We start from the raw sequence: 25,506 nt of genomic DNA, 5'->3' as shown, positions 1-25,506 counted from the left end.
TGCACAGGAAGCTGGGGGGAGCACAGCTGGGACAGCTGACCCCAACTGACCAAAGGGCTATCCCATACCGTATGACGTCATGCTCAGCATAGAAAGCTGGGCGAAGAAGAAGGAAGGGGGGGACGTTCAGAGTGATGCCACTTGTCTTCCCATGTAACCGTTACGTGTGATGGAGCCCTGCTTTCCTGGAGATGGCTGAACACCTGCCTGCCGATGGCAAGTAGTGAATGAATTCCTTGCTTTGCTTTGCTTGCGCGTGCGTGGCTTTTGCTTTACCTATTAAACCGTCTTTATCGCAACCCACGAGTTTTCTCACTTTTACTCTTCCGATTCTCTCCCCCACCCCACCAGGGGGGAGTGAGCAAGCGGCTGTGTGGTGCTTAGCTGCTGGCTGGGGTTAAACCACAACACTAGGGCAAAAGCAGTCTTACAGTCCCGCTCACAACAGAAGAAACACGGGGAAGGCTGATGCTCCAAGGGCAACAGCAGGAGATGGCATTTTTGCTGCAGCCTGCAAGAAATGTATAACGAGAAGTTTTGGTGAGGGCTTTCCCTGAGGAATTCTCATAGAAGCAAAGGGGTGTGCAAGGTCCTTGGAAGGTCCTGTCATCTGGGGAGAGCTTAATCATCTATCATAATGGACATTAAGCTTTTTTACCAATACATTGGAAAAAAATACCAAGCTTCTCTTGTTTTCTTGACAGAAACTCAGCGCCTGTATTTTAGCCTCAACAATGCTAGGCATTTTTACCTTATTAACTAAATGCACCCATTAAAGTTTTAAAATTAACATTTATATTTGCTTCAATGTCTCATGTAAAGTGTTTGGCAGGTTACTTCATTCACTGGAGGAACATAAGCAAAACAATTTGTTTCCTGGGCATTTTCTACCAACTTGGTAGATTACCTGTAAGATACCTATGTAACATATGTTTCATACATTTTGTCTGTCTGAAAAGCAATTTCCTAATCAAGAGTTCTGTTTATGGTGAGATTCTGCCTACCAAAGATTCTATTCAGGAACTGATTGGGGTTTTTTCTCTAAAAACTAAAAAATTACCACGACTAAAGTAACTGAAAGTTGAATAAGAGAGCCTGGAAGCATCATTTTGAAATGGCACGTTTTTAAAACTCCTCTCCTCCTTCATTAGCTAGCTACAAAACAAACAATAATTTAGCAACATTCTCACATTAGAGATGACAACAAAACCACAACTGAAGGCTTTGCCTTCATCATGATTAATTTAGTTTTGTGAGATAACATAATGCAGTTTTTACAAGTCTCGTTCCAGTCTATTATAAAAGGCAACTCAGCTTGAAGAAATTGCTTCTTGGACTGAGCTTAAAGGATTGGATAACAGAAACTAAATCAATTAGGCAACCTTTAAAAAAAACAGAAAAGAAGTGGAAAGCCCCAAATCTTTTACGTTCTGGTACAAATGATTGGACTGCTCCATAATATAGCCACCTGAAAGGTACGCATCAATCTGAAGTAGCCCCTGGGCGCTCTCGACAGTCAGTGAAGAGCAAGAGGTGTCTCCAGAGCACAATTTGTCCTGTCCTAAGACAGGTGATGCTTGGGAGCTGCCCATTCCCTCCAGTAACAGTAGAGAAAGCCTAGCTTATACTAGATAATTAGCACATTTGGGTTTTATATGGGAAAATTCACATGTGATGAATCCCTCTCAATGTAAACACAGATCTTATACTGAAGTCAAGGAAAGCCATGCAGAATTCAGGCTTAAGTAATGTTTGTGAGGGAAGTATCAGCAGAAAGTTTGAGGAAATCCCTACAGAGAGACACTGGTAGAAGACTACTAAGACAAGCAAGATATACAATATCACAGTGACAGGAAAAATGAGGTGCCTTTGTCATATATGGCCTAAGAAGTTCATTTATGTACGTGGTCAGTAGCATAGACTCATTGAGGAATGGTTCAGAGGGAGTCCCGTTTGCTTCTTTACAAGAGCAATAGTAAACAAATGAGAGCTGCTGTGCAAATCCTCTCTTAATACAACTAAAGCCCCTCTTGAAAGTGGAGTTTCCTTTGAGAAGTGGGTACTGGTCTTTGAACTGTAATTCCTGAAAGAGTTGTTATTCTGCCTGCTGTGGGAAGGCCTGAACCCCACAGGGCAAACTAAACAAACAGTGTCAGGTATATCCTATATTCAGTAGGACTGCCTTCTCCTCCGAAGTCCTGAAATATGCTGCTATTCAGCACAGAGAGATAGCATATTTCATTATATTGTGAATATGTATATGACCCTAAAATTAGAAGGCTAACTGAAAGCAAAACATATTATTTATAGGTGTCTAAAATCCATTTTGAGGGACAGGTAACAGATCAAGGCACCGATTATACATATTTGATAACAATCATGACTGGTGTATCCAGCAAAGACTAAGAAGTCTAGGATGCAATTAGTGTTCTAGCAACTTTGTTAATTTTCTAGCCTGAGTGGATATACGTATATTTATCAAATATGTATTCAATTTACTATGAATTAAGCTACCTGTCTCTAGAGGGGCAATTCAAATAGTAGCAGGGAAAGGCGATGCTTCTCAAACTACAGCAAGTTTCATCTCCCTAATGCTTAAAGTGCAGCAGTGTGTAGGAAAGCCAGCCCCAGCGCGGCCTGGTCCCGGGCAGCCGCTCAAGTGCAGAGACCAGGCCACAGCATGGCTGTGAATGACTGTCTGGACCCAGCTAGCACTGCATCCTTGTGTAGACAAGCACAGGGTTAACGCATGGCATTTGGGCAGGAGATGAGGGAGCTGCGTCCTTTTTTGAAGGGATTTTCACACACCTCTGCTCTGGCTCTGACTCTGAAGATGCCCTCCTGCTTTCTTACTTCCCACTGAATTTACAGCTCCATCACTTTGGCTCAGCATGGCCAAGGAGCTTTCCCTGGATATTATCCCTGATCTTGGCTCTCTGCACTTGCAAGCAAGCCCTTTCCTCTACCTTCCTCTGCACAGGCAGCACCTCCCACCCCTGGCCCCCATGCTGTCCGCAGAGATCACTAGCCCCGCTCTGGAGACCCTCACGTCCTCCCCACTGGCCCCAGGGCTGCCATGCTCAGCCCCCAAAAGCATGGCTTCTGCTTCCCCCAAACCTCCTTGGCCATCCCCAGGCCTTCACCACTACTTTTTCCTCCAAAGAGCTCTGGAGGCAGCTGCAGAGAACATCCGATTGAGGAGTGTGTTATGCTGCCAGACTGTTGAGAAGAACAGTTACTACACGGCTGCAGGCTTGTCCAAAGGGTTGATGCCTGCCCACATGCTGCTCTGCAGGCTTGTCCCCTGCATTGTCCCTCCCGTGGCCAATGCTGGGTGCCTATTTAGGGTCTGGGGTGTATTCCCAACCACTGCTTCCAAATCAAAACAAATTTACACAATTGCAACTAAAAGGTCTCCAGACAATATGCTTTCTGGTTTCCTTTCCTTGATGAGAAGCATTTCCCATGGGGACCAAGATTACCACTCATCTCTGTGATATGAAACTGAAGTGCTGCGTGGCTGTATTCCTAGCCCACTCCTGCTGATATGCTGAAGTTTGTCATTTAAAGGTGTTTTTGAATATAAAATGTCAAAGATGATTTGGCTAAACCTGAATGAGAAGAAAGGATTAGGAAGGCAGAGGAATAATAATACATCAATTTAGCAAAGTTCTTGCTGTCAATATAAAAAAGTATGTCAGTAATCTTCATTGATTGCTTGGAGAAAATTCAGAGTGCATGAGTGCTCTGTTATCTTTGCACTGCACCTTTTTTTGTTGTGCTTGTATGAATGCATATTTTACAAAGATTAATATGCTCCCACCAAATCCATACAGTCTTATGAAACCCATGGGGACATCTGGCAAGAACCTATCAGATCTTTTTTCTGCGTGTTCCTTGCAAACAGATTAGTAATCAGTGAAGTGTTCTTAAGCAAGAGGGTAAAATGAAATGGATGTTTAATTGATGCAGAGAGCAGATCAGTGGGAATTCAAAATATGAATTTGCAAGACAACATCAGGTTGAGTGAAAGACCTTTTCCCCTGAATTTGGAAACAGCAAGTAGCTATCGAAAGAGTGCATAAAGCAGAAAGGGATCACAAAAATCTTCATAATTTAAAGAGTTAAAGAGTCTTTGGTGAACTTGTTATCCTTTGCATGTTTTCACTGACTTCACAGGGATACATGATGCAAGGTTATGTCTTACATAAAAAGGAGGGAAAGGAAACGAATGCAGCTTTGTTTTACCAACTGGAAAAAAGAACTATAATTAGTAGAGTCTGTCAAACTCAATAATTTATTCCCCTTTTACACTTCATCTTGGCTTGAAGAAAACCCTTTATAACTAACTGAATTTAGCAGCCATATTGGACCATACATCATCCCATACTATCCCGATGAACTATTAGAAAGTCAGCTTACCACAGCATCAAAAATAGATATTGAGAGCCTGAAGCGTAAAGTTTCTATTGATACCAATTGCACTTGAGTCAGACACTGAACCACCACTGAAAAGCTTGCCTGTGACTGACTTGTGTTATTAGACTCAGCGTTGATAAAGTAAATAAGGTTTAGACATGGAAATTTTTTAAGACACTTGAAGAAAAGCAGCCAACAAGTTCACAATATTCATTCTAATAAAGATCTGCTAAATCCAAGGGGGTTGGGGTAGTAGCCTACTTTCACAGAAAAAATAGTTTTGGAATGAACAAAGTCTGTGCCACAGACTTTAATACACACCACAAAAAATACCAGCAGTGTAACACATTTGGAAGGTTTGCTTGGGAGTGAAGGTGAAGTACAGTGGCAAGCAACCAAAAGCACCTGACACCCCTCAGGACGGCAGTTCACACAATATCTATGTCCTTTATCCCTAGTCTAGAAGAGCTGTGCAGCTTTATGTTGACAAGCATTACAATGAGCCATCTATTTTCAAAACAATCACACTAAAAAGATTTACAGCACATTTACAAGATCTAGCACTAATTTTTTGCAAGAACACACAATGGATCACTATTAAAACACAGGCTTAGATCAGTCATTTGCCCGGCTAGGAGGCAGGGCTGTCACCTTCTTTGTCATCAAGACATGTAGGTAAGTGAAAGACAAACATAACGATGGATTTATGTGGTGCAATGTAATTTTGCTCTGCTTAAACCAAACATCTGTATAGCCTAACAAATATCATGCCCTCCTGAATCCTACTTCAAAATCCAAGAGCATATACATCAAGGCAATTACCTACATCAAAAACAGCTGTAAATTGAATGCCAGAAATCACAAAACACAGCAAGACAGTTTCACAACAGCCTTGAAGCTTCGACCAGTTCTCCTGGGCATCACAGCCTGTAAGCACGGATTTCAGGAAAACTGCAAAAAAAATCCACCACTGTTTTCAACCAAGACCCCTGACTGTGAATGCACCTCCACTGTGTAGTCAGGAGAACCATGAACAAGCTCTGGCCACATCTGGAGCAAACTCACTCTGTCTGACATCTTCATCAACTAAGAGCCAGGTCAGCACAGTGTGGGGCCTCCGCTGGGGGAAGCCAATATCCCTGGTGCTTCAGCTCCCTTTTTGCTCCCATTTCACAGTAGGATTATGAGGATAAAGAAAGTTATGTGTCAAAATAGCAACTATCGTGCTAGTGGCACCTTGTTGTTAGGGCAATGAGTAGGTCTGTAGAAAAGTAGTAACGAATGAGAAGTGAAGAAAGAGGAAACAAATGCACTAAAAAGGGTGAAATGAAGTACCATTAAAAGGAAACAGCCCTATCTAGTAGATATAATAGCTATTGCTACTCTAAATGTAGGTTAAAAATTGAGAAGTATGGCCAAGTTGCTCACTGTTAATGGGCAGGCATTAAAAATGACATAAATAATAGTTGTATAACTAAAAAAGTACCATCTGTTTCACTTGGACTCTGAAAGCTGCTGTCTTCCATTCTGCAGGATTCAGGCATTCAAATTCCCCAAGAGTTAGTTAATCAATCAGTAGTACAAGAAATGAAAGGAAAACGGTTGACCCTGCTGGGAAATGACAAGGCCTTATGCACACCTCGGATCCATCATGTGGTTTGCTCATGGGGGGAAGTTGGCAGGAAGGTAAGGATCTGGGGGCTGGACAAGCTACGCATTCTCCAGAGCCACACTACACCAGGACCCCAGTCCTCAAACACCTCCAAAAGGACAGTAAGGTCATTCCTGTGAGTGCCCACCACTGAGCAACTCACGTATGTCCTTCAACTCACATACATCCTTGTATGTCTGGGGCCCAAAATGAGTAATTTGGAAGTGTTTGCCTTTAATCAGGCTGTGCCAGCGTGCACCTTAATTTAAGCCTCAGTTATGAAGAGGAGGTATTTTAATATACAGAATAGTCATTGCCAGATAAATACACTGGCCAGTTTCTAAAAAAGGGGTGAGGGGAGGACCTATATGCTGCAGAAATTCTTGGTTCATACTTTTCCCCTAATTACCAACTCAATGAGTGCCCCTTTGTTTTTCAGGTCACTCCCCAATTATATATTACATGTTTCCTTCGTTCCACAACCTTTAATTCTTTTCCAGTGTTGCAGAATTAACTGGACAGGGTTCTTAATCTTGTCTCTACAAAGAACTTGTTGTAATTGCAATGAATGCTTTCATTTTGCTGCTGTCTGAAATACGATTTGCAGGGGAAGGGGGAGTGCGGGTTGATGCTAGTCCCATCATTAATGACATTCTTGTGGGGATTGTAGTGGTGGGAGTAAAAACCCCAAAGCTTTTATATAATAATGAGCATGTGTCTGCACGTGAGCTTCTCCTTTAAGAAGCCTTGGGCTAGTGGAAGAAGGGGGATCCAGAGAAAAAGCAGCCCTACAGCTATAACAGAGGGCAGAGGTTAAATCTGTTGGCATTTTTATCGCAACTATGGTCACTGCATACCCTCTCCCTGAAGGCTTCACTGAATTAGAGGTGTTTGCCATCGGCACTGCCCTGCTGGTAGAAGGTAAGCTCAGTGCGGGACATCAGCAGCAATAAGATTTTTGCCCCTATTATTCCTGGTGGGAGGGGGAAGAAAAATTGAAGCAAACAGCAGCATTTGTGGTACGCTGACCCAGACCTACCGTGGTTACTGTGGCTACATCACTAGTACTTCTGGTGAGTAAATCAGGGTGAGCTGCAAGCTGTTTGCAGTGAAGATCTGCTCTGTATACATAGCTGCCTTATGGCAGGGAAGTAGTTGCTGCTTAGCTTTCTTATGAAGAATTCGGGATTTAAGATTTTGTTGTTGAGTTTTAAAGGCAATTTTATCTTCCATGGGGGAAGGATGTTGAAATGACCGATGATCTCTCAATAAAATTGAGCTGCTTGTTTTGTGGGCTGTGATGGCCATCTGATAATCAAAGATGATAGGTCCAAAATAGCCTCTTAACTGTTAGCATACATCCAGATTGCATTGGTAGCGCTGCAGTTAATGGCTGCTGGGTAAAAGTAACAAACAGAAATAAATTTGCATGAGATTCAAAAGCTGTCACAGTGTTCAGAAACAAAATTTGAGGTAGGAAACTGTATTCATTTAATTTAGCCAATGTGGGCTTGTCTTAAGGCATGTGCCACTTTGTTGAGAGACTGCAACAAAACTCTGAATTTGTTCCTACCTGGCAGCTAGTGAAGGACAGGTTAGGACAGGTTTGTATCTAGGATTATTTCAGTGTCAGTCACTGGCGTCTGTTCTGAGCTACATCCCAGTCAGGGCCTGGGACCCCATCCCTGCATAGTGCTGCTCAACTGGGGATGCAGGGATTGTGGGGCCCAATAGCAGAGAAGGAGAAGCTATAAGCACCATCAGAATGGGATAAATGCTCATGAATGTGGAGCATGGGAGAAAGGAGGATGCTTGCTCTCTCCTTGCAGGCCAGCTCTGCCAGAAGACAGCATCGTACCTGCCTGCAAAGGAAAGCTGGAGGAGCTGTGTCAGAAACTCTTCCTTGGAAGACAGAGAAAAGAAAAAGCTTCTACTAGCGGCCCAGGGGCAAGCTGCTGCCTAACCGGAGAGTTCAGGGCTAAACCTGGCCAACAGCCATTAAGCCAGCTGCAGGGCCTGGCAGGGCCTGGCATGACTTTGCGCTTTGTTACTGAGGGGTGAGAAGCGAGAGGAGGACAGGGACGCCGTTGGGTGCTGGCAGAGCCCGGCAGCCGGGGCCCTGCGGGGGAACGGCTGGTTGTGGTACCACGGCCCTGCCGGCCCTCACCTGCCTGCCCAACCCCTGAGCCTGGGGGCTGCAGCCTGCCAGGGACCTGCAGTTGTTGGAGTCCAAGCAAAGTACCTGCTGGAAACCTTCACTTAGAACTAGATGTGGTCTAACACATTTGTATTTTACTAAACGCAAGTATTTTCTATAGGGCTTTAGGCAGAATGCGCCCAGCGGATTGGCAATAATACTTTATCTTTGTCATCTGACTTAGAAGATCAAACTAAATAATTAAAGATTAATTCACTTTCTCAGAGACTCTGAGAGAAAGGCAATGAAGACCACCTTTTTTTGGTGCAGCTTCTAAGTGCAGTTTGCAAAGAAGTGCTGGGGAAGAGGAAAACCTTGCATTCACTTTATTAACTGGACATATTTGCTGTTCTAAAAATGAAAACTCAAAGCTATTTTTTTAAATTTAGTAAGTTCTCTATTCGTACACTCATGCTGGCCTTCAAGAAAGCACAGTGGGGTGAAGCCTGGAGCTTCCAAAAACAGAGGAAAGACAGAAAAAAGTTGATATAGTAATAACTCTTCCGCTCTACTCTAAATATCGTTACAACATACCTCTCCTAAAGGCTCAACTGCATTTGGGAGAGTTGGCAGCAGTTTTACCCTGTGGGTGGGAGGTAAGCTGGCAGGGAGGAAATAAGAACAGCAGATCTCAAATGGCTCCAAATATTTGTCCTGGAAATACTTTGTTATATGATGTGCAATGAAAGATGCACATCAGCTGTTGCTATGGTTATGCCATCAGCCATTAATGCAATTAAGGTATGAGCAGGATTTCTGACTAGACAAAATCATCCATCTTATGTAACTGCAGAATTAAGACAATGAGCATAAGTAACCACACTACTTTACAGAATTAGGGGATATGGATTTTTTTCTGTGCTACATCATTTCTCTTTCCAAGAAGAACACAAAGAAAAACACATACTGCCTCTCATCTAACTAAGACTTAGAGATGGGATGTTGAGTCAGAGTCTCATCAGAGCTAAAATAATTCAGGTCATCTTGAAAAGGACATTAAAGGACAAAGCTTGAGTTTAAACCAGTAAAGAATGGGTTTCAGGGTGGCACAGCTCTGTGGCAGGTGAATAGCTGGGGTTGCCTGGATGCTCCTCTCTGAGGACCAACATTAACTTATCTTTTTTAAATCTATCAGTGACTGCTTTTTATAATTAGATTATTCCTTTCCATGTATAGTCTATTGACGAAGGGCAGTAATAAGATTGAGCTCGTGTGATTCAAGCACTGTCTAGGTTAACCTCAGACAGAAGCCCAAAGGGAGGCAGGCTGACTGAAACATGGCTGAGGGATTTCTATGCTTAAACACAGAAGAATGTTACCAGTGATATTAAACACAACCCGTTTCTCTGCTAAAGACAGGCCTGGAGATGTGTGCACCGGCAGCATGTGCTGGCTGTCAGCCCCTCTGAAACTGCCTGCTCTGCATCTCCCTCGCTCTGATCCACGTGTCCCTGGATGGAGCCTAGCAATCAGGTTTCTCTATTAAAACAAAAGGCGGAATTACAAATAAGATTAAACCATTTCTGCTCCGCATGAGCGGCCATATCCCTGCTGCAGTTTGAAGCATTGGCTTCAGCTGTCACCTATGACTTTTCTCCTGAAAGTCTTTGTAACTGTCTGCAGACTATGACCACTACAGATATATTCCCTGTGCATACGTGTCCACAGTAATTATTGTTCTCTCATTAAAGAAAATAGCAGTACCATTGTAGAAATTTTCCATTTCCAGTTGACTCACGCCAAACAATTCTGTATTTCAGCCCTGCTTGGTTTCTGTCTGAATGGCTTGACAATTATGTCTTTCCGAAAAATCAAAGAACTCCGAACACCCAGCAACCTGCTTGTTCTCAGCATCGCGCTGGCCGACTGTGGGATCTGCATCAACGCATTCATTGCTGCCTTTTCCAGCTTCCTAAGGTATATCTTCTTTTTCCTAAAGGATGCTCAGAAGAACCATATGAAAATTAACAGCTTAAGTTCTAAGATGTCAAATTAATTAAATGACTCTCTTTCTAGCGTACCACTTAACCAACCTTCTCATTCTCTCAATCTGAAACAGCAAAATGAAACTCTATATATTTCTACCAGGCAAGTAAAAAAGCAGACTTTACTGCGTATAATCACAGACAGATTATAAAACCGCTTATAGAAGACATTTAACCACACAGCTTTACGAGTGGTTATAGTAGAAGCTGCTTGAATGTCAAAACAGTAGTACATCTTCATTTGACTAAACCTCTAGACTGACCCCAAATTTATCTGCAAGTCTTTCTGGTTTTTAATGAACCTTTCCATTAAAGCACTTATTTGTGAAGTTTGTGGAAAATGAGAAGGAGATCTGTTAGCAGGGAAGTCACATCAGTTATGACACATTTGATTTTCTGCATTTTCACACATGTCCATCATTTAATCAGAGGAGAGAAACAATATCAAGCATTTCAGTGAATAACTACAACAAGCAAATCACAAGCAAACCATACTCAAAAAAAAAACCACCACCCTGTAAAATAGCTGATGAATAATTCCACCTAAGTAGCATATTTTTAAACCCTGGAAATACCTTTAATAGCAAACAGCCAGAATGTGACCATTTTATTCTCTCTTAATGGATATAAAAACATTTTTTCAAATCAACACATCAATAATAAGCTCCAATGAGGCCTTATTCAACACTATTTTACCTTCTGTATAGGTCACTCTTGTTTCAGACACGTCTCACTGAATTCAATAAAGATGCCTTTACTGAAAGGAAGCTGAGAAGCTAAGGTCAATACATCAAAATGAGCTTGGTTTTAACAACTGCAAGACCTTTTCTTTTAAATGGGAGCAGAAGTTTGCCAGCCTCCCAAGAAGTCAGCTATCTCCTGTTCGAAGGGACTTCCAGGGGTAGTCTCCTAATGAGTTATTCTGGTGTTCTGTAAATAGATGAGAAAGGAGATTGCTGAAGATTTCCACCTCACAGCCAGCTTTAGGAGCGTAAGAGTCAGGTTAGATGAACACAGAAAGAAAAAAAAGCCATAGCTCCTTGCCATGGGTGACCAGGATATTGAAGGCACATGTCAGCAGATGTCTGCTACATGAGACCACCTCATGGTTCTTTTCATTCTATGTCTGCAAAGACATTTGGAGGCCTCAGTCTTGCTATCAGGAGTATTTTTATCTGTTGTGAGCTTTTGTACTGTGTTGCCTGTGAACACTGACTTTCCAAAAGGTTATTACTCATTTGCTACTTTCACATGTTGACAAATTGGTTGCTCCCAGTGGGTGCAAATTTTGAAGATACAGATTATTGGATGTAATGTAGAGTTCAAATTAAAAAAACAACTTTCCGATACATAAATGCAGGGTTATATTTTCTTCTTCATATTAAAAGTAAAAATAGCTGTTGTACTATATCAGACACCACTGCAAGATAAATGTTGGCAAATACCTAAAGGCAACCACAGTAACAGCTTTCACAATATTTCTCAGACTTAGCACATGCACAAGCTATCATTTTACCCTCTCTGTTAATGCAATTTACAAACATGTCTTTACCTTTTTCTATCATTTTCTTAACATATTCCTTGTTTGTTGACAGATACTGGCCCTATGGCTCTGATGGCTGTCAAATCCATGGATTCCAGGGCTTCTTGACAGCACTAGCCAGCATTAGCTCCAGTGCTGCGGTTGCCTGGGACCGGTATCATCACTACTGTACAAGTAAGGGCTACAATTTACCTAGCAACCTTACCCAGATCCTGCTATAGGGCAGCTTGCTTAGCTTTCAGAGAATCAAAGCAACACATATTTATTATCTGTGTATCTTATATGTATGTTTATTTATCTTGCACACTGGAGATAGAGCAAATATAAACAACCTCTCCAAAGGACCTCTTCCCATACAGGGGGCACTAACCAACCACCTTGAGGAGCTATGTCCTTTTCCAGATCTCATCCAAGTTCTGTCCCTCTTGCCATGCTTTCACCTTCTCCATAAGTAATCTTCAGTGTCCCAAACAAAATCCAGCTCCTCATATTGAAGAAAAATCTATGCACCTTGGGCTTCCGTCCAACACCCCGCTGTGTACAAAATAGATCTTCATGCCCATGCAGAGTTTACTAATTGCAGATAAATTTCATGTAGCTAGAGAGCTGCCTCTGCAGATACAGCAGCTGGAACAGAGCCCACAGCAAAGCACTTCTGCAGAGGTACGATCGGGCAGACAGAGCTCAGCAGCCCTGCTGTGCGACACATAGATGCTCTGGGGCACAAGAGCCATTTGTGGGGTTTGTGCTACGTTTCAGGCCCCCTTATGAAGACTGGAACTCAGCACATTTATTCCCAAGCAAGGAACAAATTATCTGCAGCTTTCAATAAAAGTGGCAGAGCTATTGTTAAGTACTGATAAGAGGAGGAATATTTTTCTTCTCCTAGTGAAGGCCATTTTTTGTTTTTTCTTGCAATTTAGTTTTTAACTGGCTCTGACACCTTAGCTGGATTTAACGGAAATCTAGTATTAAACAGGGAGATCAACCTAGGAAAATAAATGTGCCTTTTTTTGTGAACTTATGAAAGCATATTTTTGATTTAGGTGAGAAATAGAGATTTACGGGATTGTCAAATATATGGATTTATAGAGATAGATACGCTCTATCTTTTATCACAGAACTACCTCCCAAACTTTGGCAGTACTGGATTTGTGGATTCATGTAGTGGAAATTTCTGCTGAATTAGGGTGCTGAGTTGGATGTGGTGTCTGCGGAGACTGCTAGGACTTGTGCTGAGACTCCAGCTGTGCTCCAGCCAGCACTGCAGATGGAGAGAACAGGGGAATAACTGTATTCTCTTAGCACAGAAGTCGGGAAGCACAGCAAGGGGCATTATCATCTGCTGCAAAACAAACTAGCAGCCTTGTGAGCACTGGAACTGGCAAAACCTGCTTTCTTGTGAACGTGGTGCAGAGGGATGATGTTTGCTTTTGTCTAGTAAGATAGACTTGTGCTGACTGCTCTATGGGTGCTTTCACAGGCCTCACCTCTCCCCAAACACCAACTTTCACAGTAAATGCAGCAACCTAGTACCTGTCAGTCCCCACTTCACTCTCCAGTTTACTTCTAAGTAGAGAATGTTTCCAAAAGTTATTAGGAAAGGACTGAGTGACAAACACAGTGTACAATCTCATGGCCTTCATTAGGAAAAGGGAAAGAGACATGATAGGAAACACAAACTTATTCTGAAAGGACATCTTAGCACTGCGTAATGCTAGGAATGCCCTAATCTGCACTATTTGGCCATTTTGGCAGTCGTGTGGGAGCTCTGTCACCTCGGAGAAATGGATGAGGTCCTCCCATACAGATCTGCAGCTTTCATGTTTCCTGCTAAAGCCTGGCCCTTTCCAGAGGAGTGAGGAGTCCAGAACACCCACATGACCGCACCGTTCCCAAAAAATTGTGTCCGTTTGGCAATGTTGATGGACAAATGCAGCCTTCCTTTTCTTGTGCTAAAGCACAGGTTGCTTAGACCACTTCACAAACTATTTTCTAAATTAAAGTATAAAAGTTGGCTGGGGAAGAAACTGCTGAGCTGCAGCGCTTCAATCCCCTCCGCCGTTAGCCTCCACACAGCCTTTCAGGCATGGCCTCTGTATGATTAAAGCAGCAAGTGGTAAAACACACCCAGAGCACACAGCGAACATGTTCAAGCTGATGATCCCATTGAGGGTGGAAAGGTTGCCAGCTTTTTGTTCTGTAACTTTTGTCAAGAATTCAGCTCAGGCAAGGAAATGTGGGGGTTTTTTTCATGTCCAGACAAAGGCCCCAAATAATGCAGGCTGTAAGCTAAACCCATACCAACACCCTTTCGACACTGAAATGTGTTTGGAGCTAGAAGAGTAGCATCTGTATTTTACAAGAGAGACAGCCTGAAAATAAGCATGTCTTTGGAAAGACGTTTTACTCTCTGCAACATTGACTTTAATGCTTTCGTGTCATGCACTCCTCCAGACAAGAGCATACTACATTAAGAGCACAGGCAGAGAGACCCTAAGGGCACAAGCTTCTTTACTTTGCTCAAATTGTTACTTACTGATGGCCAAACATTGCTGCTATTACTGAAGATTTTGAACAACAAAACAAAAACAAAAACCCAGAAGGTTTTAAAAGCTCGTGCTCTGTGGCTGTTCCAGTAAAAGGAGCCACTTCGAGTTTCATCCTTCACATGCCAATTGCGAGGAAGATTAAGTTGTATTTCATAGATCTGATATACCAAGCCTACAGGCTATACTGTGTTCTCAATCCATACATTAAACTCCTGTTGACACTGGTGTGAGTTGCATGCCAGTACAGAAGGTACAAAATACCTTTGCCTAAAAAACAAAGCTATCAACCTTTTATCTTCATTCCCCGGGAACTGGTACTCCTTCCAGACTCAATTACATCCCCAATGTTTTTGTTATGTCCTAACAGTTTCCGAGAAAACCTTTGTTGTGGCATTCCTCAGCTTGACACTTGATTATCCACTATCCATATTTCTGAGGAAGAAAAAGCTGACAAGAATGTGAGAGATTACTATGGTGATGAGAGAAAATGGGACTTTTCAGCCATTCTGGATGCTAATAACACAAATATGTTCACCAGCATCCTGAAAATTAACCAAGTTTTTAAATTTGGAAGTCAATACAAGCCTCAGTGACAAAGTGCTAGCCTTTAAAGTGTATTAACAACTAGACATGTCACTCATCAGAAAACAGGTTGGTATTCATTAGCATATGGAAGAAAATAGTATGACCGCCACACAAGACAGAGAAGCTAGAGTTTCAAGACATTTTACTCTTCCTCCTCTTGCTTTCTTCCTCCCAGGCAACCATGCTGGGCAACTCCCTTTTCATCCCCTCATGTGGCTTTGGGGTCTATGAGATGCAACTTTCACAGCAGGGAGGAGAGAACTACAGAAATCTGTAGTCGAAAAGCATGCAATAAGAGGAGAAAAGGCAGGGGAGTCTGAAGGGTTTGAATGTCAATCCCTAGCAAGATGGGAAAACTGATTATTGTATTTCAAAATTTGATCATTAGGGGGAAAAGGAGAAAACAGAAGCAGTTTTCTGTTAGTGCCTGACGGTGAAGGAGGAAAGGGCAAACTCTGAGGTCTATCAATAGTCAAGGATTCAGGACAGAAGATGACATTTTATGTCCAGGTAGACATTGTTAGTTCTCCCTCCCTGGCCATTCAAATGAGGAAAATGTCCTGAATTAAGTTCTTAACATAGCAAGGGAGGAAGGAAGCAGCAGCCTGGGAGGTCTCACTGAAGCTGGGATCAGGCAGGCAGAGGGCAGCTGGTGGACAGCCCAGGGGGTCAGCGATCTGAAAGCAGGCAGCCACCTACCACGGAGATGTCTTTGCTGATGGCATTTTGATCTAACACACAGTTCATTGTGGAGAGGGTAGCACGCTGCTGTCAGCTGGTTATGGAGAGGGGAAGGATCCTGGTCATTTTTTTTCCTTTCGTAAGAAAAAAACTAGAAGATTTTACACTTGCATTTAAGAATTAGGGGGAAATGGAAAATCTAAAGTAATTTGTGTCCGTACTTTTCTGAACGTTATGAGAAAAAAGACGAACAGCAGGGATTTTGCAGCAGCATTCAATTTCAAGAAGTAGAATTGCCGTGAGTTTTATCTAATCCTTAACATTCAAGGAAATCTAGGTTGTTATATCAGTATTCAAAGATTAGCAAACTACCATTTGCTCCAATTGCAGCTGTCAGCTCTGTCAAATTAGGAGCATGTCCTTACCTCCTGTCACACTTACTGCAGCCACCCTGCCACACTTCCTTCATCTAGTCTTGCACCTGCATCAGTTTTCCCTGACAAAATGCCAATGTTTATACAGATCTTGCACTTTCACTGAATTGCCAAGACAGCTTTATGACCATGGAGAATCACAGCAAAAAATTAATGAAGTAAAAAAATCCCTTTATTACGTTATTTTAAAGAGCTTTTTCTAATGATAAGCACAAAAGAAGCTATTACACAGTGCAGCTTTCTTATTCCTACAAAAAATGAATACTTGTGAGCACCAGTGACTGGTGATTTTCGCACTGCAGGTGAAGTAGGTACCAACACCTGTTTACTTATGACTGATACATATTTTCCCTTATAAGACTTTGAGATATTTTTGTCTTTGACAAACTTTGCCAGTTTTAAGTGATGCATGCCATGAAGTCTGGTACAAGCCATACTGTTCCAGAGTATATCAGCTATTATAACTTAACCATTTGCAAGAATGAGGAAAAGGGACTTTTTTTCCCTCCATCATAGAAAATTCTGTTGACCTTTTGTTTGAGAAATTCCTTTTGAACACCAGCCTGAAATTTAGTTAAAAGGTAGCCACTATGTCAGAGATGTATTTTTTGGTCTTTCTGTGAAAATCAGCTAAATGTTTGAACAATTTATAAATCTTCAAAAAATCTAAATTCGTACATGTCCCCACAGCCCACAGACTAAAGATAAAGAAATAGTTTATGATTATGTCACTAAAAACTGGCCAGCATAATCAAAAGGATTGTTCCGTGCTCCATCTAATACTTCCTAAAATTTAAGCTTTTGACATCACGATTTTAGTAATCTTTAAACGATGGGGTTTTTTTGTTTATAAGAGTGACCTCCTTCTGTTCCAAAGCAATCACAGAAGCCATTTAAAATCCCCTGTATTAATATTTCACTGTATGGAAAAGAGAAGCTTCCCTCTTGCTTTTCAAGGAGAGAAAGCCAGAGCACGAGAGTGATTAGACTTAATAGGACCAAATTGCCAGCACTAATTAGGAATTATATCCTTAAGCGTATGCTGAGCTCCATACATACACAGTTAACTGAATTAGGACCTACATGGCTATTACATTAAATTTTATCTGGCCAAAAAAGGCATTTAAGGTAAAGCAATGGCCTGCTCTGCACAAAAACAACTGAACTGCTCTCGACTTGCTCTCTTGCTGTCGGCCTTCTCAGAGAAGGACATTTTTGCCATGTGAACGGAGCACGATTCTTTCACTGTCCTTGTACTGAAAGTACTTTTTCTGCGTAAAACTAAAATAATATCAAGTTTGTTTAATTTTACGTTTGTACATTTTTAGCTACTTCTGATGTGTCATTAAATGTTTTCTGGAGGGTCAACAGCCAGCTGATTTCACTAGAACTATTTCAACATTATTCTCATTTTGCAAAAGACCAAATCCAGAAGGAAAAATTTAATTTTGTAAGCTCTGATTCTCTCCTTTTCCAGTGTCCAAAATGGGACTCCTTAAATGTGAGGAGAAAGAACATATGAACTCAGCCCCAGAAATGACGTTTCCAAATGCAGGCTGTCGAGATATGCCTGGTGCCAGACTCCATTATTGCATGGTCTTTTTATGCTACATCTAATAAGAAAATGGGGTTCCCTAATACCCATGGAAAAGTAACTAAAATAAACTTTTTCTTACAGTTTTTCATAGAAGAGGCACAAACATTAAAGCAAAAAATTAGAAAAATAAAGGAAAAAAAAAGAAAGCTAATGGAAATTGAGAAGTGTCGTGTCGCTGTGCTCCCCATGGTCCTGCCAGGCCCATGGGCTTTCCAAGCTGCAGCAGAGGGGGAACCAAGGCAGGGCACTGTCAGCCAAAAGCATGGGGAGTTTTCCCCTAGAGTGTCCTATAGGCTGCACTTTTCCTGTTAAAAAATTAAGCATAGAAATCTTCATTAAAGCCACTTTTGATAGAAAATATTTGAAAGCCGTTTCAGCAGGAGGCCTGATGACTTTCCTGTTGCCTGCACGCACCCCAGCTGGTAGCACACGGGGCCGGAGGAAAGACGTAGCACCAAGAAACTGGGCACTGTGAAAGACCCTGGAGGTGGTGGGAGCCAGTGGAGCAAGAGCTTCCCCTGCTTTTCTGTGCAAGGCGACAGCAGGGAAGGTGAGATTTCCATGACACCCTCCCCCAGACGCATGCAGGCAGCTGGATCAGCCGCCCTCTGTCAATGCAGGCACCCATGGGCTGCCTTCAGCATGCTGCCAACACTGTCCCAGCAGGTGAGGGCAAATTTTGTCAATGCAAGTTTCTTGTCCTTACATGCAAAGATCCATAAGGTGCCAGTGTGTGGCTAGGAACCAGTGACACTAGAGTGCCTCAGTCATGGCCCATCGTGTTTTGAGACCTGCAAGATATTGCAGTAGTCCATGAAGTGAAAGAATGGGGTGGAAAGAGAGCAAAGTTTCTGCCACAGGATACCACAAAAAATAATTGGTATTAACTGTTTTGTAGGACTTGCTGAGAAACAAAAAAAAACCCAAGACGTAGTTTGTTTTCTCAGAATATCAGAAGGGCTTACCACTTACAAAATTGTATTCCCAAAGCAATAAAGCTACTTTTTGCATGAGCTTGGTTTAAAAGAAACACGATTCAGATCCAGGTTTCACTGCAGCTGCCTTTGATAATGCCTTTAAAAAGTTGCTAGAATATCTAAAACACAAAAGAAACCTGACCGTTTGTGTAATAAGCTTTGTCCTGATTGATTTTCAAGTTACGGTTGTGTAAAGCCAAGCTACGAGAACGGCTGTGTAGAACACAAATGGAAACCTTGGATGAGTAACAGCTCTAACATGCGTGTTTGAGCATATACCTAAATAGATTGCCGTTCTGAAAGATACAACTTAGGCTACATTGCTTCTTTGGACTGGGAGGTTAAGAATAATTACAAGTTAAATAAAAAGTTTGACTCATATTTCTAGCCCCTAAAACAGAAACTATTCCTTTATTTTCATCTATGTCATTCTCAAGTCATATTATATCAGTACTACAAAGCAATATTTGAGCCTTTGCAGCCAAAGTGTATCTTCTATGTAGGAATCATACAAAAGACAGATATTAGTCATTATTAATCATTCTTCATTAGTAATTATTAAAAAATGTTTAAAATGACTTAAAAAATCAATAGATTTTTTGGTAACTACCATATTAAAGCATAGAATATTTAATAAAAAGGATTTTTTTTACTTTTTCCTTGGTATTTAAATTGCAATGTGTACACCTGTCTTTTCCCGTAACTAATTTTTGAACACCTGCACCAAACAATTTTTCCAAGTTGATTTTTAATGCAACTCAAACTCTAATTCTTTTCCCTGAAGAACCTCTGGAAGATAAGAAAAAGGACAGAGGTAGAATCAGCATTCCTGCAAAAGGGCAATTTCACTAACACACCTACTTTATTATCCTTCTTTAAAATAGATGGGGACAGTACAACACCAAATAGCAACCGCAGAGTTTGTGGTCCTTCCCAGGGCTGCTGCCTTACGGGGATCTCCAGCCTGTGCGGCCCCCACATGCTCCCCACCCACAAATCAGGCACGTCTGATCCCATGGCGGGGCCTCAGCTCATGCACCTGATGCATCTCAACTTCATCTTTCTGAGAAAGGTCAGAATCTTCCTGGCCTGTTGTCATGCTGCTGCTGCTAAGGGCGGACAAAAAGATTGCTTCCCAACCACAGTGAAAATTACATCATTACTTCTCTCTAATGGGAGATTTGATTAGAAAGGAGTAGTGGGCAAAGTCACTGTGCTCCTTGCTGGTGCAGCTGGCGTCATGGGCTATTCAGCATGGGCATGATTACGGACGTTAGCCTCGATAACAAAATTATCCAGGCCTTTTTACACGCAAGCAGCGGGGCTAACACAATGTGCTGCAGCAGCAGGGAAGCCTGCCTGCCTTCTCCATGAAGAAATAAATACTTGCTGTGTTTTCTGAAGTTTCCAATCTTTCATTTCATTCATTGACCTGTTCCTATGGTATTTTATGGAACTGAATGAGATAGGCACAAGTGATCATTTTTATTATAAAATTAGAAAAAAATTACTAATGCTGAGCTTCATATTTCCTGTTCCAGGCTAAGCAATGATCTTAAGGGCAAAGTAATTTGACCAGCAGTATTTTTAGCACAAGATCTGTTGTCAGGTTGTGTATATATATTCACATATATATTGATGAGCAGCGTTTTTAGAACAGGGTATATTTAATACCCACGTGTGCCCCGCATGCCTGGAAGGGTGGGAAGGAAGCAGGCAGGGGCTGGGGACTGCGTGCAGTCACATTTCTGATCTGACTCACACCCTGCAGCAGGACTCCAGTTCTTCAAACACTATTTATTGCATCGCCCTGTGCCTTCTACTCTCTGCCTCATCTGAGTCGTTAAACATGTTCCCAAAACACAAGAATATAATGTTTGTAACAGCAGCTGTACCTCCAGTGTGGTACAAAGCTGAGCAGCCATATAGCATTTGTCTAAGTAAAGCACACAAAAGGGAACTACAATTTGCTGTTTCCTAAATTCTAAAAGCTTCCCTCAAATTTAATGCAAGGTTGATTCCTCCAGACTCAGGTCAGCCTCAGGCTACAAAACACAGACACAACTGCTTGTTTCTGCCCGAGGCCCAGGGGCCAGGGCACTTGGCTCTGGCCCCACAGAGCCCAACAGCTTTGCCCTGTGCTTTCATTCTGGGCACGGAGACCCGCTTTTCTCTTCCCGCAGGGAGCAAGCTGCAGTGGAGCTCGGCCATCTCCATGATGGTGTTCGCGTGGCTGTTTGCTGCCTTTTGGTCTGTGATGCCGTTGCTGGGGTGGGGGGAATACGACTACGAACCCCTCCGAACCTGCTGCACCCTGGACTACAGCAAAGGGGACAGGTGAGGGCCAGGGCCAGCTCCCACGGGAGGGCGGGTGGAGGCTGCCATCCCCTGAGGTGGCCTCGGCAGCACACTGAAACCCACAGCTGTCCCCATCACTGCTGCTGGGGCAGATCTCCCTCCCCAGCGGCTGGGGCAAGGCAGGCACCACCTGAGGCTGCCTTGACTCACACGGCGGCATGTGGGAACAGCTAAAGTCAGCTTCCTTCGTGGGAGAGGCTGGCGCTCAGGTTTCTGCTACTCCCTTACTCCTTGGTCATCTATGAGCTGCATCTGTTCTGGGTTTAGGACTTGAAACTCTTTAAGAATGGTTTTTTGTTTTTATGCGCTCCAGCACTGATGTCTGAGTAGGGATGCTTGGGTTTAGAAACCAAACACCTGTTGTGATTTTCTGCAATGCTATCCATCCTGCGCACAACAGCATGGCACAACTTAACTGGCCTTCAGCAAATGCTGCACCTAAAGCATGTTGACAAAACTGCTTTGGGCAATTTTGAAAATATAAGTTAATGAATATTTACAGCAACTTTACAAAGATGCCCTAAAGAGGTATTAACAACCTCTTATTTTTTTTCCTTCCTCACCCTTTCCAGAAACTATATCACGTTCCTTTTTGCTCTGTCCATTTTCAATTTCATGATCCCGGGCTTCATCATGCTGACGGCCTATCAGTCCATATACCAGAAATTCAAGAAAAGTGGGCACTATAAGGTAAGAAAGTTTCCTCAGCCCCTGCAACTGCCTTGCCAAAACAGGGCTCCATCCAATAGAGACAAAGTCCTCAAAAAGCCAGTTTCTTTCATAGAGGCTTTGGCTCAGCTCCTTCTGTGCTAGCTCCCCAGTGCTACTCGAGTAGGAGGCTAGCGCAACACAGGATGGGGCCACCCAGAAAGTTTGTGGAAACTCCATCCTTAGAGATTTCAAGATTTGACCAGGCAGCCACATCTGCCCCAACCTAGTGCTGTAAACAGTTCCCCGTCAAAGCAGGGGTCTGACTAGTGACCCTGAGGATTCCCCTCCACCAACACTGGTCCAGCTCTACTCACAAAACAAACACGCAGCATGCAGGATATTTGCTAATAGCATATCAATGTTTATCCAGAGAAACTTTGCCCAGGAAGGATCATTATTTCCTGCTTTGCTACAGGCTCTTAGCTTATCGCTGAGGAAGTCGGCCAGAACTGCAGCACTACAAGGAAACACGCAGGCACCCCGTGGGGGGAGAAGGGCCTTCCTAAACACGCCGTGTTTACACTTGGCTGAGGAAATTCAGAAATCTTTATGAGCTGGAAACAAAGGAATTGCTCTGGTGTGGCAGGTTTATGGGAATGTAATGTGGTGATTATATGAGTTGTTAGGTGCAGGATATACAGTCTGGGACACTATGCGTGGCTGGCGGGAGCAGCCTGACCCCTGCACTCAGTAAAGACAGTCAGTTCTCAAGGGGGATGTTATACCAGCAAAGACACAGACAGGCAGACTGGTTTGTAGCTGTCTGGAATATGTACATGTGCCCTCTACATATTTCTTGAACAAATCTCAGTGTTCATTATTACAAGTCTATTACCTTTGTTTTTCAGTGAGTTTATGCAACAGCATGTGATTTCTTTCTTCCAATATTCTGTAGCTGTGCACACTAGTTACGAGGCAGAAAACTTAAGGATGAAATTATCACTTCCCTATTCATTAATATTTATCAGATGCTTGGGAACAGCTGGCCATGAACACCATGGATAAGGCCCTAGCATGAAGGACACAGGAATCCTACTACCACAACGCAGATGCCACCGCATACCTCTGTTGCACTACTGTAGTAGTGGCTTCACACAGTTTATTTACCTGCAAGACCCTCTAAGAAGTCAGCAAAATATCGTTCCTTTTTATCTGTTTTTAAATTTACACATTGCCCACCCACCCTCAGCAGCACTTACCGGCCATGGCTTCTATGTCCAGCACACACACTGATTTAACTGATCTACCATAAGGTGCTTTGTCACCTCTGCCCAGGAGCAACTGCCACTCCCCAGCCGGCCCCCCCGAACAGGGCTTTGGGGCTTGCTGCACAGGCAGCCCTTGACACGGAGGGAGCCATGCTCATACACCTCCGACGTCGACAGCAAAGCAGCAATGATACGGCATGTCGTGCTGGCTGATCCTCTTCTGCTACTGAGCACAAACCACGGTCTCACAGGATCTGTCCCGTCCGCTTGTTGCAGCATGTGGTTGCGAAACACAAAGGAATTTATTGCTCTTGTTTTTCAGTTTAATACTGGTTTACCATTGAAGACGCTGGTCATTTGCTGGGGTCCCTATTGCCTTTTATGCTTCTACGCAGCAGTTGAAAATGTGATGTTCATTTCACCAAAATACCGCATGGTACGTCTATGCCATTCTCCTTACTCTCCTCTCTCTGTTCCTATGGAACAATGCCAATTTACTCACAATTGGGTTTACTTGTTAGAACATATATAATAAGCAGATCATTTCCTCCAAGCATTCTGTTCATCTGCCACTTTTAAGGCAAAACAGCTGAGCACAGTGATATAACAGGCATTGTATTACTGCTTTGATCAAGCAACAAGTTAGGAAGTCAGGGGGTTTTTTCTTCAGCAGTCAGAGGTCTGTAGCCTGCACTGCTTCATGGTTTGTACGAGCTTTTTGCATCCTTCCCAGGGTCAAGTAACAGCTCAAAATTTTTTATTTTGAAGAGACGGTTTGTCTCATTCATTTTTCTAATACTTCTCTCTCCTCAGGGAAGCTTCAAATGATCGCTCTTAAGGTTATGCTGCCTCCTTTTTTCCATGAGTCTTGGCTCTGAGACTGCATCTGTGACTCAGTAATATCACATCAAACCTTTCAACTTTCATTCAGTCCCCAAAAATCAGCCCAGTTTCATGTCAACAAATGCATTACTGTACTTAGGCATTCAGTATCCCACATAAAATGTGTTAGCAATATCAGCCCACTTATCCATCAAAAGGTGTCCACGGCACATCCTTCACTCCTCCTAAGTGTTTGTATTCACTCTCAACTGAAATATCCCAGTTTCAGGCAATGCTGATCTAAATTCTTTCTCCTGGAGACTATAATTTCCTGAGCAAGGGCCTCCAACAGACCAAATTGGTTTTACCTGTCATCTCTCTGGGGGTAGCAAGCTACTGCCATTGGAGACAGGCATTTGTTTGGTAAAGGGAAACTGAGCCTAGGCTGAAATCAGCCCATTGGCTCCTTGGTGCATTTTCCTATTAATAAAGATTGTGTCTCATGACAGATTCCTGCCGTTATTGCCAAGACTGTGCCAACGGTGGATGCCTTTGTATATGCCCTGGGGAATGAGAACTACAGAGGAGGAATATGGCAGTTCCTCACAGGACAGAAGATTGAGAAAGCAGAGGTTGATAACAAAACTAAATAACCCATTACAGCATTAAGCTAAACTAATGCACCAAAAGCAAAACGGTAGAGGAAACTGTGTGCATTCTCTGATATGTATGTGCAAAGGTGGTTCCACATTGGAAAGTCCGTGCATTGGCTACAAGCAATGAAGTTCTGAAAGAAAGCCCTCCATATAACTGTCCAAACCATCATGAGCTGCTTGTCAAACAAGCTGCCTTAAACCTGTGTTGATTGTCATCAGTCTCATTATATATGTCACTGCAAATAAACTATGTGCTGGAAAGCATTTTTTTTTTCCTGATACACTAACATAAAAGCTCAGCAAATTAACTGAAGCAGGGTATTCATTTATCCAGTGAGACCTCCTCAAATCAATCTGTGCAGTTTGTCCATATGGCAATGTCTGGATTACTAAAAGATTAAAGGAGTATCCAGTATTACACCACATGTCTGTATAAATAGCTTGTTCATCTGAACAATGCATTTTCAATGCACTCAAAATGGGAGTTCCCAAATTTCCATGATGAATCTGCCATCCTAATTCCATAAAAACATTTTAGTGGGCATTTTACCCCAATAAGGAATATTAGCTTGGCTCCTATTCAAATGAATTAGCGTGTGACATTCAGCTTTGTCACACACTAAACTGCATCAGATTTTGCAGCTGCTGCTTACCAGGACACTCAACAAGCTCACGGTCCATCATAAAAACATTCATCTTTTTATTGAACACTGAGCAAAAACTAAAGGGAGGTATGGTTCAGATTCTGTTCTAAAAATGTCATAAGAATAAAAATTAACTTCACATCTGCCATTAAATTCCCATGTGTTCTACATGAGTGAGAACAATCACTGAATCAGTTGTAATTAAAGAGTCTGAGCAATTAAAAAGCCACTTATTTTATAATTATCAGAATTCATATATATTTTAAACTATTAGAAATGTCCACTTTAAATGTTTGTATTTGCTCACATTGCTCACATTGCCTACAGGATGAAAAACTGTCAGTTGATGTTGCCTGTTACTACAGTTGTGTCCCAGAATGACCCATTTGCAAAAAAATACGTGCATGACACACAGAATACGAGAGAGTGTGCGTACAAAAAGCCAAACCTAACTGATTCTTACAGGGATCATATGGTTCGTTTCCA

At 42.5% G+C, this 25,506-nt stretch overlaps 2 protein-coding genes across 2 annotated transcripts in view; one reads left to right on the top strand and one right to left on the bottom strand.

Moving 5' to 3' along the window:
- LRIT1 (leucine rich repeat, Ig-like and transmembrane domains 1) overlaps positions 1-25,506 on the bottom strand; it is a 56,030-nt gene that overhangs the window by 19,349 nt on the left and 11,175 nt on the right. The window lies entirely within an intron of this gene.
- RGR (retinal G protein coupled receptor) lies at positions 6,913-24,373 on the top strand. Its single transcript, XM_009465934.2, has 7 exons — positions 6,913-6,991; positions 10,028-10,184; positions 11,848-11,969; positions 20,805-20,958; positions 21,552-21,669; positions 23,221-23,334; positions 24,230-24,373. The coding sequence occupies exons 1-7, from the start codon at positions 6,913-6,915 to the stop codon at positions 24,371-24,373; spliced, it is 888 nt and encodes a 295-aa protein (XP_009464209.1).

Source organism: Nipponia nippon, unplaced genomic scaffold (genome assembly GCF_047370975.1).
Source record: "Nipponia nippon isolate SJK-2023a ecotype South Korea unplaced genomic scaffold, ASM4737097v1 scaffold_3, whole genome shotgun sequence".
Taxonomy (NCBI): Eukaryota; Metazoa; Chordata; class Aves; order Pelecaniformes; family Threskiornithidae; genus Nipponia; species Nipponia nippon.
The sequence above is the reverse complement of the archived record's forward strand: the minus strand, read 5'-3'. Positions and strand labels throughout refer to the sequence as shown.

Bases quoted from the DNA above. Each gene is read 5' to 3' on its own strand.
- RGR (XM_009465934.2), top strand. From the start codon at position 6,913: ATGGTCACTGCATACCCTCTCCCTGAAGGCTTCACTGAATTAGAGGTG. The intron at 11,970-20,804 runs GTAAGGGCTACA...CTCTTCCCGCAG, and splicing joins GTATCATCACTACTGTACAA to GGAGCAAGCTGCAGTGGAGC. The intron at 23,335-24,229 runs GTACGTCTATGC...GTCTCATGACAG, and splicing joins TTTCACCAAAATACCGCATG to ATTCCTGCCGTTATTGCCAA.